Source organism: Penicillium longicatenatum, assembly GCF_028827895.1.
Source record: "Penicillium longicatenatum strain IBT 33135 chromosome Unknown contig_7_segment0_segment0, whole genome shotgun sequence".
NCBI lineage: Eukaryota > Fungi > Ascomycota > Eurotiomycetes > Eurotiales > Aspergillaceae > Penicillium > Penicillium longicatenatum.
The window spans coordinates 574,002-589,949 of NW_026643124.1; the positions used below are offsets into that span (position 1 = coordinate 574,002).

Genomic DNA, 15,948 nt, shown 5'->3' on the forward strand with positions numbered 1-15,948 from the left:
AAACATACCAGGAAAGTGGCACGAAATGTGGATTATCATCGCCAAGGTCGTAGGCTTCGGAGGACTCGTAGGCCCCGAAAACCCTCATGGCAGAAACACCTCTCATACAGATACTGGCAAATACGAAAAGCATGGCTGCATGGATATATGCCCCAAACAGGCTTAACATTCTCTATCATGAAGCGCCTCCACACAACGCCTTCAAGGTACCTAATAAAAAGCTGCATACAACCCAGATGAGGAAACGGGAGTGCCCCAACGGAAAACAGAAAGCAAGGAGCTCGCAGTCGGGTATGCTGATTCCAGGGAAAGGCGTGAACAGAACTAAGATTATGGGTCCTCTGGGCTGCTGCTATGGCCATGATTTTGTTCATTTTGTTGTTCTCTCTCTCGCTTTCTTTCTCCTCCTTGTCAGATCATCAACCTTTCCACCAGCTATTCAACCCGATTCCCAAAATGCGCCTGTCCGTGGAAGAAAATGTGTATGGTCCTGTTGCCGAGAGCACTTACAGGGCAGAAAAGACGAAAAGCTATAGAAAGTTAGTTTAGGTCCAATGGACGGGTACTCGAAAACCCAGGACCGGGGTCTTACATTGTTTGTAGCAGCAATGGCGATGCTGTCCTCGAAGGGGTGCCAACTCATGTGCAGGATCTTCTTGTTGAAGTCGATCTGGTCTGCATCGGTCTCCTTCTTCATGCGGCTGCCAGGACCGGCAGGGCTTCCCGATCGCGAACCAGCCTTCTTTCCACTGCCCTTGTTCATTGGTGTGGGCACGCCAACCTTCTTCGCCTTGAAGGCTGACTTGTCCGCCTGGAGAACGATCTCCGTATCCTTTTGCTCTTCTGTTGGATAGATCATGAAGTTGTTGTTATAACTACCGGTCATCACGTTTTCCGCATCGCCCGAGAAGACCACCTCGAACTTGTCGAAGATGCTGTCGTTTTCGTACGTGTCGCAGAGACGTGGGCGCAGGTGCTCATGGATAGGAATGGTCTTGACAGGTTGACGTTCCATGTTCACATCCCAAATCTTCACGGTCAGGTAGTCCCTCGACACGATGTACCGGCCGTCATGTGAGAATCGAACGTCGGAAATGGAGGAAATGATCTCGGAGAAGAAAGACCGCGATGAAGCATCCTCTTCCTGCTCAAACACTAGACCATAGCATTTCATCAGTATCAATACAGAGGCATCCGTGGGAGTCCGAACATACGCTTAGAGTGTTCATCGCAAAGGGCCCGCTGCCGCATATCGGCAAGCTTGATGGTACCCTTTGAGCTAGCATACATGAACCAGTTACAGCTAACGGGGTGGAATTCAGCCGCTGTAATAACTTCGGTCAGTTCCTCCATGTTCGCTGGTTTGATATCCACGATGTTGAAGCTCTGATCCTGGATGTTGAGATTCCACAAGTTGACTCGGAGGTCGTCACTGCTGATGAAAGTCTCGCCATCGCTGTTCACGGAGATGCTATTTATATGGTACGCATGGGCGTTGGCGTATGTTCTCCGAGGCACAGCGGCCACGACGGTATCATGGTGTGTCAAGCGGGGAAGCTTCAGCGCAGAGGCATGCTTGAACGTGCCCCGGGGTGCTCGAGGCAAACCACCCGTCGGGGCGGGCGGAGTCATCTCATTAGATAGGTTGTTCTCAGCGACCACTTTCAAGGACTTGTCAAACACCTTCCATAGCTTTATGGTCTTGTCGTTGGTCGAAAGGAGGAAGTGTGAAGCATTCTGGCGCCGACACCATTTTATCTTGTTGATCTTCTCTTCAATCTCTAACGATTTGAGGTAATCGAATTCGGGCTCGTGCGACTGAAATTCGGTGTGGAACTTATATTCGCAGGTTTTTTTCTGTGAAAGATTTTTGCATGAGATAGCCTGCCCTGGTAACAACCAAGGATCGCGAAAGCAAAACTCACCGTTTCGTTACGTTCGAATAGAACCACTCGTCCACCCTTATCTCCGGTGGCCAAATAATTTCCGGTGTGATCGAATTCGACGGTCGAGATGATGTCCGCTGAAAGGGAATATAAATCAGCCAATGAGCTTTCTGGTAACTCAAATGCAGGCGCAGGTACCTTCTGTGATATCTTCTACATCACCTTTATCACCAAAGCATCTTTTGACACACGTTAGCCATTGTGCCAAATTTCCGGGGGAATCGAGGGACGATGGAAGTCTCGCCGGGCGACAAGCCCACCGATATCTCCCTTTTTTCCATGGACCAGACTCACTGTGTGAACTTCCAGGTGGGTGTACCTGGATCTCTGTCTACCATCTTTTCGTTCTAGGATCGCCCTTGATCGCGGATCTGGGACAAAGGGTTCGAATGCAGGACGGTGAAAAAAGCAGGCAAAACGTTGGGCTCCGGGAGCTCTATTGTGGATGCAAATTAATCACTCTGTTCGGTGTGATATCGAGAACAAAGCGGAAGCGGTCGGACTAGTTACTATCACAACGATCTGGGCAGCGAGTGAGGAGTGGCGAAAGCAATGGTCTCCACGCTTCGATCGGAGCAGGTGCAGGCGAGGGGCCCGATGACGAGCGCGGGAGAGGGGAAGAGGGGGGTTGTAATCGGGGGTACGGTCAAAGACTGGAAAGACCGTGGATCTCCTCACCAAGTTTGACGGCAAAAGGAGGAAGTGATGGGAGTTGCGGGATGGAGGAGGGGAAGAAGTTGGATGGGTTTGGGTTTGGAGGGGAGCAAACGAGCCGGTGGTTGTTATGAGTGGGCCCGCAGAGCTTGAGAGGGGATCATTGAAGACCTGAGCTTCACTTGAATATTAGGGGAGAACTTTTTTCGTTATACTGGAGAAATATTTTCATACGAAATTTTTTTTTTTTTTTTCTTAATTCTGTTCACCTTCAAGGAAACAGAAGAACGGGCAAAAGGGTGGAAAGAAGAAAGAGGTGAGGCGGTGGTGGGGAGAGTTAACGGTGGTTACTGTACCCTCTTTCACCCACCGCTACAACCGGATTACTTGGGATATATATTCCGACTGAAATCTCCTGATCCCGATCTATATGCTTAAATTCTACGATCTCAAAGATCCACTATTGAACCAAATGAAGGGCGAAAAAAAAAACCAAACTTATTCGACACCCAAATGCTGACATCAACACTACCCAGCGACTGTAACATTGCCCGAAGCAGGCACAAAAGTCCCTGGCAAAGATTTGGGCGCACAATTGACAGCTGCTACCAATCAATAGCCCTGGTGATCGGAACCTGCTGCAATTCATACGGCGCTCATGCTTTGGAAGACCTGCCATCCTGGAAGCTGCAGCGCCAGTGTCCCCGCCTCTGTCGTCATCCTGTCGGGGCCAAAAGCAATATCCATGGAAAGCTCGTGCACTCGTATCTGCTCAAAACATGTCGATTATCATGTCAAAATTATGTGACAGATAGTGAAAGTTTCCAATCTTACTCGGCTGTTGACCAGATACTGATTTGATATGGAAAATACCGGAATGCCCTGGTATGTATCGGGATCTGCTGTAATAATAATTTGATTATACGCTTGTCTAGCACAATATATAATTATCTGATGCCTCTATGCATCGGAATAGGATCCGGCATAAAGAGTCAATCAATAAAGTATAAGAAGCCCAATATACCCCCATGAAGAAACTAATAATCCCTGTTAGATATAATAAGGTTCATAGCTAACTGGTCTGGGCTATGTAGGGCATCTCGAAGCCATGGATAATGCATCACCACAGCACAAGACCACCTCCGACCATGAGCATCGAATTAGCCTTTCATAGATAACATGTGCAATTATGATATAGCAGTATACGAAGGTCATGCCAGAAGTTTTCCAGGTAGAAATAATAAGATGCTGAATGCAAATTATACCCAAAACCTCATCACATGTCTCCCTACTTTGTCCGGCACGATCCCACCGAGCCCCGAGATCAATTCGCACCAACCCACGGTGGACGATGAACAATGTTCCACCACCTAAAATACACCCTGCTATAACATCTCTCGCCACTCTAGGTATCTAAACTCACCCAAACCCGATTGACCTGCCTTCCTCGCATATCCTCTCGACCTCCTCCACTATGTCCGACACCCCGGAGAACATGCGGGGTACCCGCAAGACACATACCCGCGACACCGACACAACCAACAATACCACCACTGCAGCCCATACACAGAACAATGCCAATGCACCAGCACACCAGTCCTCCGCTCAATCCACATCTACCCCAAATGACAAAACCCAGCCCTCCTTAGCGCGCCGCGTCCAAAATTCCGCGACGGGACTCGCCCGCAGCGCATTCCAAGGCGCTGGTAGCAATGCCGCCCAGACACTGTCCAGCGCGACGAATGGAAAGAGCGGATCGTTCCCAACTGCCTCGAGTGCTAGGCATGCCAGTCAGGATGTGCTTGGATCTGGGGCGCTAAGCGCGTCACCAGGACAGAGCGCGCAGGGATTTGGGGCGGGGGAGGCCTTTCGCGGTGGACAGGATACAAGTGGCTCGTCGCAGACACAAGGCGGATTTGAGATTCCAGCTCTGAACGAGGAGGATTTCCAGCATGTGTATGGATCTAGTGGTTTGGGACTCGAACAGGGCCTTGAAGATGTATCAGCATCAACAGGTGTCAATACACAATCCAGCCGTGAAAGTCTCCAATCCTCCACGACAGGAAACTGGAAGGGAAAGCAACGCGCCCAAGATCCCATGCAGATGGAGTATACATCAACATGGGAGCGTGCGAAAGCGAATATCCACCCCGAACAATCAGAAGCCGCACAGCATTTGGATCCGGCGGACGGCGCAGCGGTGGTATCGCTTCTTTCCGATACGTCGTTCGATGCGAATTTCGGTGGCGCCTACGGCGATCAAGACACATATCTAGGCGCAGATCTAGATCCCGATGCAGCACCTCCACCTCTAACAGCAGAAGAAATCAAGATGCTCGAATCTTTCCGAAGGCAAGTCGCACAGGAAGAGGGTGGGATACAGCCGTCACAAGCATCGCTGTCATCCTTCAGCCTGGTTCCGGATATTGATACATTCCTACAAGAAAATGATCCGGCTGCGTATGCATCTGTACCTGCACCAACACAAACGGATCTTGGAAAGTCAACGTCAACTCCTCTTCGTGATGCCGTGCTCTCTCAGCTTCCCGGCGCGGAAGACTGGGTGAGCGTGCATGAGCGATACCATGATGAGGTTTGGGGATATCTGCGCCCTGCACTGGAAGCTGCCCAGAAGGAGATTGAGGAGCAAACCGAGATAGGAGACGAAGGTGATGGACCTGCTGTTAGGCGATTGAAGATGATTTTGAAACATATGAAGGCTTGATAATACTTCGCATTTGGTTTGGCGATGGGGCATTTATGCTTAATTACTCATATAATAAGATTGCATTAGAAGGAGCACGAATATATTCAGGATTCTCTAGAGTGCCTAGGTTGCTTCCAAGATAACAATTAGTTGATATCGAGGAATGAGTTAATTCGACGTAGGGCTAAGCGGAAAATAGCTTATCTATTATAAAAAAGGACGATGCTCTATAACACCGCGTGTTTGGCCGAGCGGTTAAGGCGCTGGATTCAAGCAAAGCTTAAGCACCGTTCAACGGAGTTTGGAAATCCCAGTAACGAAAGTTGCGCAGGTTCGAGTCCTGCAGCACGCATTATCTTTTTCTTTTTTAAGTTCCTTTTTTTTTTTTTAATCGTTATCCTTTTTCTTTTTTCCTCATTTATATTTGACAAATGATTGACGGTAGGCCCAGTGTAGTCATGATTTTTGAGTGCCAATCAGTTCCCCTCCAAAATGCATCTCACGCGAACCACACAATATCCAACAGAAACTGCTTCTCTTAATGCCCAGTGGAGAATTCCTTTTGGCCTGCAGCTTGTCCCGGTAATTCTGCTAGTCACACTGATCAGTATTTAACGAGGACGAAGCTTCAATCGAATTATAGTACTTTGAGTGGGGGTCCAGCTGAATTTACCACTGATAGTGCGCCGATTCGGCCTTCTTCCCCGCATCCAAACAGATGATTATCTACACAGGAAGTTAAAAAGGCACGCAGGAAGCGGCCAACAAACATCGTATCCAAGAAAAGCTTCGATATTATTTCCTTTCCCATCCAAATTGGACAACTTAAGCCTCTCTCTCACTATGAGTTCAACCAATAGCCTCGATGGTACCCTTGAAGGGTCATACACATATGACTCTTACATCAATTATACCAGCCGCAAACATTTGTGAAGGAAATTCCTGTTTGCTTATCCGATTGCCCACCCCGTGGCACCAAATTTACATGCAGCTCTTTTCAAGGAATTCTCCCTACCGTGGACATTTCCTCTCTTCGAAACCAAAGATGCTTCTGAATTCTTGCCAGTCCTAAAACAGCAAAATATATTGGATGTACGGTAACAATGCCCCAAAAAGTGATCATGATGTCTGCCGTCGATGAGTATCAGACGAAGGTCGGATCATCAGCGCCATTGACACGGTCTTCCTTCGTAAGCTGCCGATGGAAGTACCAGCTATATTGACACTGATATGGACTGTGTCGGCGTGCGAGAAGCTTTTATGCAAAGAATTCCTTGAATTGTCTCAAAACTACCTGGCAGGCCGGGTCTGGTAATGGGGGATGGTGGAGCATGCCGTGCAGCTATTTTATGTTTTGGAAGTGGATGGGTGTGAGCAAAGTCTATATGGTGAAAAGACTGGAGCCTGAGGTTAAGGCGATAGTGGACTCGTTGAAGACTTCGAGCTTTGATGGAAGTTGGTTTGCGTCTTTTCTGTCAAACAAGCTTGGGTCTTGGAAGCTCCAGTTCTGGTTGTCGGCACTGTATCTGAATTTTCTCCTAAAGAGAAGGGGGAGATTTTGGCCCGGCAAATTTTACCGACATCTTTAAATAAGATGAGAAAGGTCTTATTATTTATATATGTAATCATACTAAGCCTCGTACGGAGACCTTTGAGGTCAGCGAGAGGGCTGGATGGAAAGTGTTTCAAGGGACGGAGTCCTTGATATGGCAGGCAGTTGCGCAATAGGTGCTATGGACGGAGCTGCCATTCGAGCAGTTTCACCTTGGTGAAGCGGCAGATTTCTTCTGGGCATGCTCTTCTAACAGTAAGGTCATGCAAGCCCGGACTTATACGGAATAGCATATGCAGACATGTATCACGAAAAGATATCTGAGCTACGATGGAAGGACGAAAAGCCACAGGAGTTGACACGCATAGTTCTTCAGGGCTGCTGTATGGGGTCATTGTTTCCAACTTGCTTACAACTCATTTTAGTATTTACCAAATTATAGCCCAGTCTTGCTACAAGCGTATTGATTCTTGGATTTAGACCATCTCGTCAGAATCAGAGGCTGGTAATGGCACCTTGGAAGTTGGAACATTGAAACGTGGCGATTCGCAAAACAATACTGCTGCATCATCGGTTGGATTCATATATTGTGCAGCTTCTAGTTGCTCGGGCGTGTATTTGTCGTTGTGATGGCACTATGTGTTGGATCCGAGGATACTCTCTCTGATCAGTCAACATAGGTCAGTAGTCGCATCCCGACCCCACTTTTTACACCACCGCGTGTTTGGCCGAGTGGTTAAGGCGCTGGATTCAAGCAAAGCTTAAGCACCGTTCAACGGAGTTTGGAAATCCCAGTAACGAAAGTTGCGCAGGTTCGAGTCCTGCAGCACGCACTATCCTTTTCTTTTTTTAAGTTCCTTTTGCTATCCACACAATCAACAACGGATTTTGAAAGTCGATCACACTGTGTGCTTTTTTTTTGTCTTTGTTCAGTAAACTGGACAACAGAGGGAATAATAGACTGGAGTCGAGCGATGGCTCTTTATCGCCCACTGTACTTTCATGCTTTATTGCTGCTCTGTTGTAGAGTCTGGCTTAAGAGAATGCATTACCCTGGGACTCTTTCTACATGTCATGGATAAATACTTAAGATTATTGACAATTAAAAGAATATCACTAAGCCAATCAATTCAAGCCCGGCTTAAGAGTGGAAAGCCCCCATAGATAACTATGGAACTTAGTAATTAGTCAAGGTCTTAACTCGACCTCGCATGACCCTGAATGGGTTTTACACTACTGCACGGACCAAATTGATATAAATCACTCTAATGAGGTAAATTCCAAGAATATGGTATGTTACACGAAGACCATTGAAGACTCAGCAACACCGGAGTCTAGACCTGGTAAACCAGATCATATATCATTTAGACATGACATGGAATAGATAGCAAAGACGCACGCAAACAATCAAGAAAAAGTCATGGGTATGAGGATCGTAGAATCGGAAAGGTTTTCAATCAAGGTTTTTGAACCAGCCTACAGCTCCAGGCTGGGAGTCTGGCCCTTGACGCGACCGATGACGGTCTGAGCCGCATACTTGGGGATGACCTCGTCGTCGTGGAGCATGGCGAATTCCTCAGTAGCGTCACGACCCATGAAGTTGAACAGAGCGTTGGCACCACCGGGGTGCTCGTCCAGCCAGTTGGTCACGTCGAGGACGATACCCTTGACGGCGATCCAGAGGTCATCTTTCTTGTTGTGCTTGGCGATCTCTTCCATGGAGAACTCCTTATCTGGGATCTGGAAGTTGGCAGGATCGGGCTTAGCGGGCTTGGCTGCCTCGGCGGGAGTAGCAGCAGCAGCAGCAGTAGGAGCGGCGGCGGCAGGGGCAGCTGCCGCGGTAGGAAGGTTGCCACCGGCTGCAGCACCGCCCCACTCGACGGAGATCTTACCGGGAGTGGAGGGGTCAATGTGCAGAGAAATCTGGCCCAGACGCTGGCTGGCGGAGGAGGAACCGCTGCTGAGCAGCTTCTGGAAGAGGTGCTGGGTGGCGGAGTCACCGGCCACACGGCCGTAGACGACACAGCCCAGCAGGGAGGAACCACCCAGACGGTTGGCACCGTGGACACCACCGGCCAACTCACCGCAGGCGTAGAGACCATCGAAAGCCTCCTTCTCAGCATTGAGGACCTGGGCGTGCTCGTTGATCTCGATACCACCCATGGTAAAGTGGAGAACGGGCTCCATCAGAGCAACGTGGAATTCGTCGTCAACGTTGAAGGGCATGTTGTGGAAGAACTTCTTGTTCCAGGGGTCCTTCTTCTTGCCTTCGGCAATGAGGTTGTACTCATCGAAGGTCTTCTGAAGAGAAGCCTCGCCACAGCCAATCTCCTTAGCCAGCTCCTTACCGGACATCTTCTTCATCAAGCCACGGCCAGAGTAGTGGCGAGTGTGGAAGTCAAGGACCTTGGAGGCCTTGCTGTTGAGCACAAGGCGAATGGGCCACTTGCCCTTCTCCTTCTCCTTCCACATCTGGCCGGAGACGTAGTCACGGTGACCCAGCTCATCGGAGAAACGGTCACCATCGGAGTTGAGCAGAAGACCGCCCTCACCACGGAGGGCCTCAGCGGCCAAGAACTTGAACTTGGCACCAGGGTCCTTGGGGTCCACGAGACCAGTGGGGTGAACCTGAACCTTGTCCATGTCGATGCCGTTGGCGCCAATCGCCATCAGCATCTTCTGGCCGTCACCGGTGGCGTGGGTGCCGTTGGTGGAAGAGAGACCGTAAGTGTCGGGACGGTGCTTCTGGAGCAGCGAGGTTTCGCTGAAATCAGCGGCGTAACCGCCGGTCGCCAAGATGACGACACCGTCGATAGACTTAGACTCGCCGTTGACAGTGTATGTGACACCAGTAACGTGGTTACCGGACTTGTTAACTTGTGTGACGTGGGCCTTCTTCACGATCTGAACACGGCTGGGCTCGGCATCGGCAAGCTCCTCCAGGCGCTGCATGAGGGCGTAGGTAATGGCCATACCGGGGAACTTGGCATCGTGACCACGGTGAGTACGGGGGTGAGTGTGGCCACCCAGCCGGGAAACGAGGGTGAGGTCAAGGTTGAAGACATCCTGCAGCCACTCGACAGCGGCAGCGGACTTGTAGGTGAGGACCTTAATCAGTTCGGGACGGGCCTTGTCACGGGCGGACTTGAGTGTATCCTCGTAAAAGGCCTTAACGCTGTCTTGAATGCCGAGGTCGACCTGGGTACGGGTAAGCGCACCGTTAATGCCGGAGGTGGCCTTGGTAGAGTTGCCACCGAAGAAAGCTGGAGGTGGCAATGTCAGCATGGGTCATTCACCCCTGAAATGTTCGATCGTACCTTGCTTGTCCAAAACCACGACGTTGCCACCGTTCAAGTAGACGGTGTGGGCAGCACTGAGGCCAGACACTGGAGAAAGGGTCAGCGAAGATGATTACAGGATGCGGGGAAGGATCACATACGACCACCGCCGACCACAATGACTTGGGGAGCTGCCATGTTGGTATGTGTGAGAGAAAGAGGGAAAATCAAAAAAACGAAAAGGTGGGAAAAGAAATGGAGAGGAAGGGGAATAAAATGTTTAAATGGAATCCGGGGGCAGTTTAACTCAGAAGCCGACGAGCTTCCTATCGGCCGAGGCACAAAGCGTGGGGGAAAGAAATGGAGACGATGGGTCTGCTGTGGGTACCGGGGAGCAAGTACAGTAATTGCAATAAGCTGGTTTGTTCACATTTCACAATCCGGGGCAACAGACTATCACATGCGGTTATATGATGATGATTTATTTTGTAGATGTTAATGTACTGTACGGAGTAGCTCTGACATCTTCACATGCATCTGCGTCATCTTATTCAGTCTTGTGATCTGGTGCAGAACAAAGAGGCCATAACACTCAGGCTGAACGACCTAGACTGGAGTTCTTTACCAGCATTTGGGCGTCACATAATATTCCGTATTCCAAGGTTATACTCCTAGACCAAGCATTTCCCTCATACTGGAGCTCTCGGTGTGAAATTACCGCCGAGGTTATGAGCCTCGGAACAAAACACAGTGCAACGCAAAATACCGAGAATGTGGCCCGAGGAGGTGGCATGACAACCGCACCTCATCGGGACTATATAAAACACTTTAATCGAATAAAAAATCTAAGTAATGAAACTAATAATGATGTGGATTCCATCTATATCAATATGGAACTAATATTCAGCCCAAGACGCTGAGATCCATCTTAATGCAATTCCCGGTCTGGTAAAAGCAATCGCCGACCGCTGAACTATGAGTCGCCTCTGATTGGTGGAAGATCCACCAAATCCGGGGGTGAGATTGGCTAGATGTGGGTCTCATGACATCACCCAGATTGGTCGGGGTCGGGGTTCAATTGCCGACGGAATTCAATTGTCGAAGCCACTGCAGCGAGGAAAGCCGACTCAAATTGCATAAATGGAGCCCACCCCCAGTTTTTGCATGCTGGATGGCCGGACAATGCAGGTGTGGAATACTTTCGGGGGCGGGAAGACCGAGTCTCGGGTCAACGCGGTCCGAGAGGGTCTCGCCCGAGAGATCAGAATATTCGACGGTGGAAATCGCGAGATCGGGATATTGAAGTGCGAATAGTAGTATGGACAGTCGGTTTGAATGGATTCGGTGGCATTTGTGTCCATAATTAAAAATAGATTTCGTGATATAATACGCTGCAATCGACTCGTCTGGATCTATGCCGAGATTGGTATCCCATACTTAAATTTAGCCTGAGGCACGCCGTTCTAATCCATCCAAGTAACGCTCTTCGTCACCAAGAACTCATTCAGACCCTCTGCGGCGTTGAATCGACCCCATCCACTGTTCTTCACTCCGCCATGCGGCAGCACGGGCTCATCGTGGATTGTCATGCTATTAATATGCACCGCCCTAGGAACCAATTAGTTCAACATTCAAGTCCAAGGATGAGCGACGATTAGAAAAATACTTACCCAGATTGGATCCGCTTAGCCATCGCCAAGCCTTTACGCAGATCCTCCGTGAATACCGATGCTGACAGTCCATACCCGCTACCATTGGCCAGTCGGATCGCGTCGTCTTCACTCTCGAACACCATGCACGCGGCCACAGAGGCAAAAGACTCTTCCTGCCATAGCGGCATGTCTTCTTTGATACCACCCAAAATGGAAGGCGCCATACGAACACCACAGTCTGAAGGGACCTTGGGCTCAGCAGACCCAGAAATAAAGTGTGCGCCAGCAGCCACCGCGCTGGAAATCAAGGCTTCCACACGGGTCTTGGAAGCCGTGTTCACCAGTGTCGGTGGAAGAGAGTCAGCGCCAGCACCAGCATCCAAAGCGGTCTTCAGGGCTTTGATAAAAGCAGGCGCGATAGAAGAGTGAACAAGGATACGATCAGTCGCCATACAAATCTGGCCAGACTACAACAAAACAAGAATTAGACTCCACCCCTCAAAAACATTAGAGGGAACTCACATTGAGGAATGAACCCGCAAGTACTCCTTGCACGGCAACTTTCATATCAGCATCAGCACACACAATGGAGCTATTCTTCCCGCCCAATTCCATCAGACACGGCTTCAAATTCTGTCCACACGCGCGCGCAATCTTGCGGCCTACAGCCGTACTTCCAGTGAAATTGACCTTGCGCACGGCAGGATGCTCAATCATGGCATTCACCACCTCGGGCGCATCCTGTGGACGACAGGAGAGAACATTCAAGCATCCAGCTGGAAGACCTGCATCTTGGAATGCGCGACCAATAGCCCAGTAGCAGCGTGGTGTGAGTTCAGAGGCTTTAAGAATCGTAGTATTTCCAGCTGCCAATGCGCATGCAGCAGAGCGGATACCAAAAACGTAGGGGGCATTCCTGATCAACCCATCAGTAATGTCGCACGAGACACCTGTTGACCAAGCTGGATACTTACCACGGCACAATCCCGAGAATAACACCCATCGCCTCCTTAAACACAATCGCACTTTGTCCTTCCGTCTCAACAATGGGTGCGCTCCCACAGATAGAGGTAATGCGACTCGCAATGTCGCGTAGCATCCGAATCGCCAATGGAATCACGAACCCCTCTGATGCGCCTACGTCGGCTCCCATCTCTGTGCGCATATACTCCGCATTGGTTGTAAGGCGTTCCTCCAATAGATCAGCTGTCTTAAACAGGATGTCCCGTCTCACGGTAGGTTTTGTCTGCGACCAAGCTGGGAAAGCTGCGTCTGCAGCCTCGACGGCGCGGATCGCATCTTGCGGGGTGGCGGCTGCGGCGGTCCAGCAGGGTTGGTTGGTGTAGGGGCTTACGACGTCGAAGGTTTCTGGAAGAAATTCCTCTTTGCCGTTGATTAACAAGGGAACTGAGACGGTAGCCATTTTGCCGCTTTGAATTCCGGGGATGTTGAGGGGATGGTGTGAGGGGTTAGCTACGTCGCGGTGTTGATGGGATTATCTGGTTGAGGCTTGGCTGAGAGCCCCACCAAGGTGTTTACATGTGGACTGCATCGTGAATGGAGTTGGAGAAGTGTTGATCGTTGCCTTGAATTGCATGAACATCCTGATACTGATTCCACTAGTTCTTGCTAACCATAAATGGATTGATCCGGACCCATAGGATATACGTTGTACTTCGTCCAAACAGGAGGGAGTTCTGTGAGCAGACATGAGGCTATGCTCCTTTATAGAACGGGAATGTAAAAGCCGACGTTCCATACATTCAACCCTGGTGGCGTCCGAGTTAATAATAACAAATAGATTCAACCAGGGATCGAGGTATTGTGTGAAGAGTTTGACAGTACGGCCCCACTGGATCCACCCACTGAGAATGTTTTATCTGAAGCACGAGACTCCACTGAGCACTGCCCTGTTGGTAGACGAGTCACACAACACTGAGGATTGTGCCTGAATCGTCATCTGTTTTTACGTCTTAACCTCGTATTCTGTTCTTATTTGTAGGTGATGTGCATGTTATGATATTATACTAAGCTTCATGCAGGATCTGGACCCCGACTAGCGCATGTTGGATCGTGCATATCGCGCCAAGCTCAATAGTTCTGACTGGGCGCGGGAAAATTTGGACTATTGATGATCTGCGTGGCTGATCAGCCACCTGCGAAGGAACCGGAGTGAATTAGCTAGTTGTACACGTTGGAAGTCGGCAGTAGACACCTTGGCATTTCGCACGCAAGCACGGCATGTAGATATATGACCAGCGAGATTAATCTGACTACACATCTTCTTTCGAAAGATTGCCACTATACCTCCCGAGTCGCCTGCGAACATCGAATGGAATGCCATATCTGATGCGATCGGAGCGTCCTTCCCGATCAGACTGACCCACACTGCTCCATCGCCCCCATCCCACTAACTTCAACCGGTATAACGGATCCCTTAAAAACGAGTCTCAACAAGAAAGTGTGTGTCACTGCAATTCACGCCGCTGCAGCCTTCCCTTCTTGGGTATGATAGACAGCGCTATTCCGGCGAACCAGAGAATGACGATGTCATTCCAGCCAGAGCTTAATCGCTTACAACGGGGTCATCCACTTTGTACGCGAAATCGCGCAAATCCCGCCTCGGTGGCTGACGTCTAGTCTGCCAATGATCGCCAATGTCCACGGTCGAACTAATCTGATTCGCAGATTTCTGGGTTTCTCAGTCGGCATTGGGCTGACTTGTGTGACCCTATATCTGTGGAGGTCCCGATATTGCTCTTCCGCAGGAGTTTCAATCATTCCTTTTGACCCCTCACCTTTCGCTTTTTAGCGTTTACTCTCGTCATCATGGCTGCCAGTGCGAGAGGGCTGCAAATGATCGTGATCGTTTCGGTCTTGGTCGCTCTTTGTGTTATATGTGTGGCGTTGCGCGTAGTGGCGCGTTTACGCCGGAGAGTTGGCTTCGGTGTCGATGACTACCTGAGCATCTTATCAATGGTGCTAATGCTTGCCATGCTGGTTGAACTGATTCTATGTGAGTTCTGTGCCTTATTCTAGACCCGAATCCCTTGCTGATATCCACCAGGGTGTACAATTGGAGGAAATGGCGCTCATGTCAAGGCGTTGGATAACGAAACAATCCAGAACTATTATAAGGTATGTTCCCTTTCTCTGTGGGCATGGCACTCTCTGACACAATTAGATCTTCCTCTCCAACCAATTCACATATTTCGTGCTATGCCCCGCAATCAAGATCTCTATCATCTGCTTCTACCGCCGAGTCTTCACCACACCCAAATTTCAACAATTCACCTTCGGCCTGAACTGCCTCATTGCCGCCTGGGGAGCCGGAATTTTCTTTGCTTGCGCAGGACAATGCCGCCCCCTAAAAGCATACTGGGATAAAAGCATCGACGGACACTGCTTCGACGCCAACCTCTTCTTCATCGTCAACCAAGCCTTCAACGTCCTCATGGATTTCATCATCCTCTTTCTCCCCGTCCCGATGATCTGGGGCCTCCACCGAGCTTGGCAAGATAAACTCGCCCTAAACGGCGTCTTCGCAATTGGAGCCTTCGTCTGCTTTGCCAGTATCTATCGCATCGTGGTCTTGTTTTGGATCAGCCCTATCGACCCAACATACACAGTCTACCAAGCAACATTATGGACACACATCGAACCTTCAGTTGGACTGATCTGTTCTTGTCTACCCATCGTCCGTGGCTTGTTCCCGGCGTTCAGCTTGAAGAACCGGTCTAACCGCAGCAATGCTCCATACTATATTAATACGGATATCAGCAACTCACATGTCTTGTCCAAGTCGAGTCCTCTTTCGCCAGACCCGGAGTACTTGAAGATGCAGTCTGCCATCTATAGTGGGAGTCAGCCTGGGAAGAGGGACTATTTGGGTGATGAGCTTGGGATTAAGGTCCAGACTGATATTGCTATCCACCCTGACAATGACTCGACTACGGCGTTGAAGCCGCATAGTTGAGTCAAGCAAAGCAAATCTTTTATGCCGATATGACGTGATGATCTTTCGATTCTTTATGAGATGGTTTAATTAACCTTGCGATGTATCTTCATGGAGTGTGCTTTGTATAGTATGACCCAGAAACCACTGGTGTTCTCGATCTCGAACCACTTGAGCATGATGTGCTTGTTAAACACAGCAATC

At 49.6% G+C, this 15,948-nt stretch overlaps 5 protein-coding genes across 5 annotated transcripts; 2 read left to right on the top strand and 3 right to left on the bottom strand.

Annotated features, from left to right (window-relative positions):
* Positions 1 to 506: 506 nt before the first annotated feature.
* Positions 507 to 3,320, bottom strand: N7484_010492 (protein phosphatase 2A regulatory subunit CDC55; the record flags this gene model as incomplete). Its single annotated transcript, XM_057120879.1, has 7 exons — positions 507 to 530; positions 593 to 1,155; positions 1,215 to 1,857; positions 1,926 to 2,023; positions 2,085 to 2,125; positions 2,241 to 2,293; positions 3,252 to 3,320. The coding sequence occupies 7 exons, from the start codon at positions 3,318 to 3,320 to the stop codon at positions 507 to 509; spliced, it is 1,491 nt and encodes a 496-aa protein (XP_056966633.1).
* Positions 3,321 to 4,074: 754 nt separating this feature from the next.
* N7484_010493 (uncharacterized protein) lies at positions 4,075 to 5,325 on the top strand (the record flags this gene model as incomplete). Its single annotated transcript, XM_057120880.1, has 1 exon — positions 4,075 to 5,325. The coding sequence occupies one exon, from the start codon at positions 4,075 to 4,077 to the stop codon at positions 5,323 to 5,325; it is 1,251 nt and encodes a 416-aa protein (XP_056966634.1).
* Positions 5,326 to 8,335: 3,010 nt separating this feature from the next.
* Positions 8,336 to 10,335, bottom strand: osm1 (putative fumarate reductase Osm1; the record flags this gene model as incomplete). The annotated part of the gene is made up of 3 exons (XM_057120881.1): positions 8,336 to 10,122; positions 10,177 to 10,245; positions 10,299 to 10,335. 3 exons carry the CDS (start codon positions 10,333 to 10,335, stop codon positions 8,336 to 8,338), a joined length of 1,893 nt encoding a protein of 630 aa, XP_056966635.1.
* Positions 10,336 to 11,600: 1,265 nt separating this feature from the next.
* Positions 11,601 to 13,212, bottom strand: N7484_010495 (aldehyde dehydrogenase; the record flags this gene model as incomplete). Its single annotated transcript, XM_057120882.1, has 4 exons — positions 11,601 to 11,745; positions 11,808 to 12,256; positions 12,312 to 12,705; positions 12,764 to 13,212. 4 exons carry the CDS (start codon positions 13,210 to 13,212, stop codon positions 11,601 to 11,603), a joined length of 1,437 nt encoding a protein of 478 aa, XP_056966636.1.
* Positions 13,213 to 14,618: 1,406 nt separating this feature from the next.
* Positions 14,619 to 15,765, top strand: N7484_010496 (uncharacterized protein; the record flags this gene model as incomplete). Its single annotated transcript, XM_057120883.1, has 3 exons — positions 14,619 to 14,805; positions 14,857 to 14,927; positions 14,974 to 15,765. 3 exons carry the CDS (start codon positions 14,619 to 14,621, stop codon positions 15,763 to 15,765), a joined length of 1,050 nt encoding a protein of 349 aa, XP_056966637.1.
* Between the last annotated feature and the right edge of the window lie 183 nt (positions 15,766 to 15,948).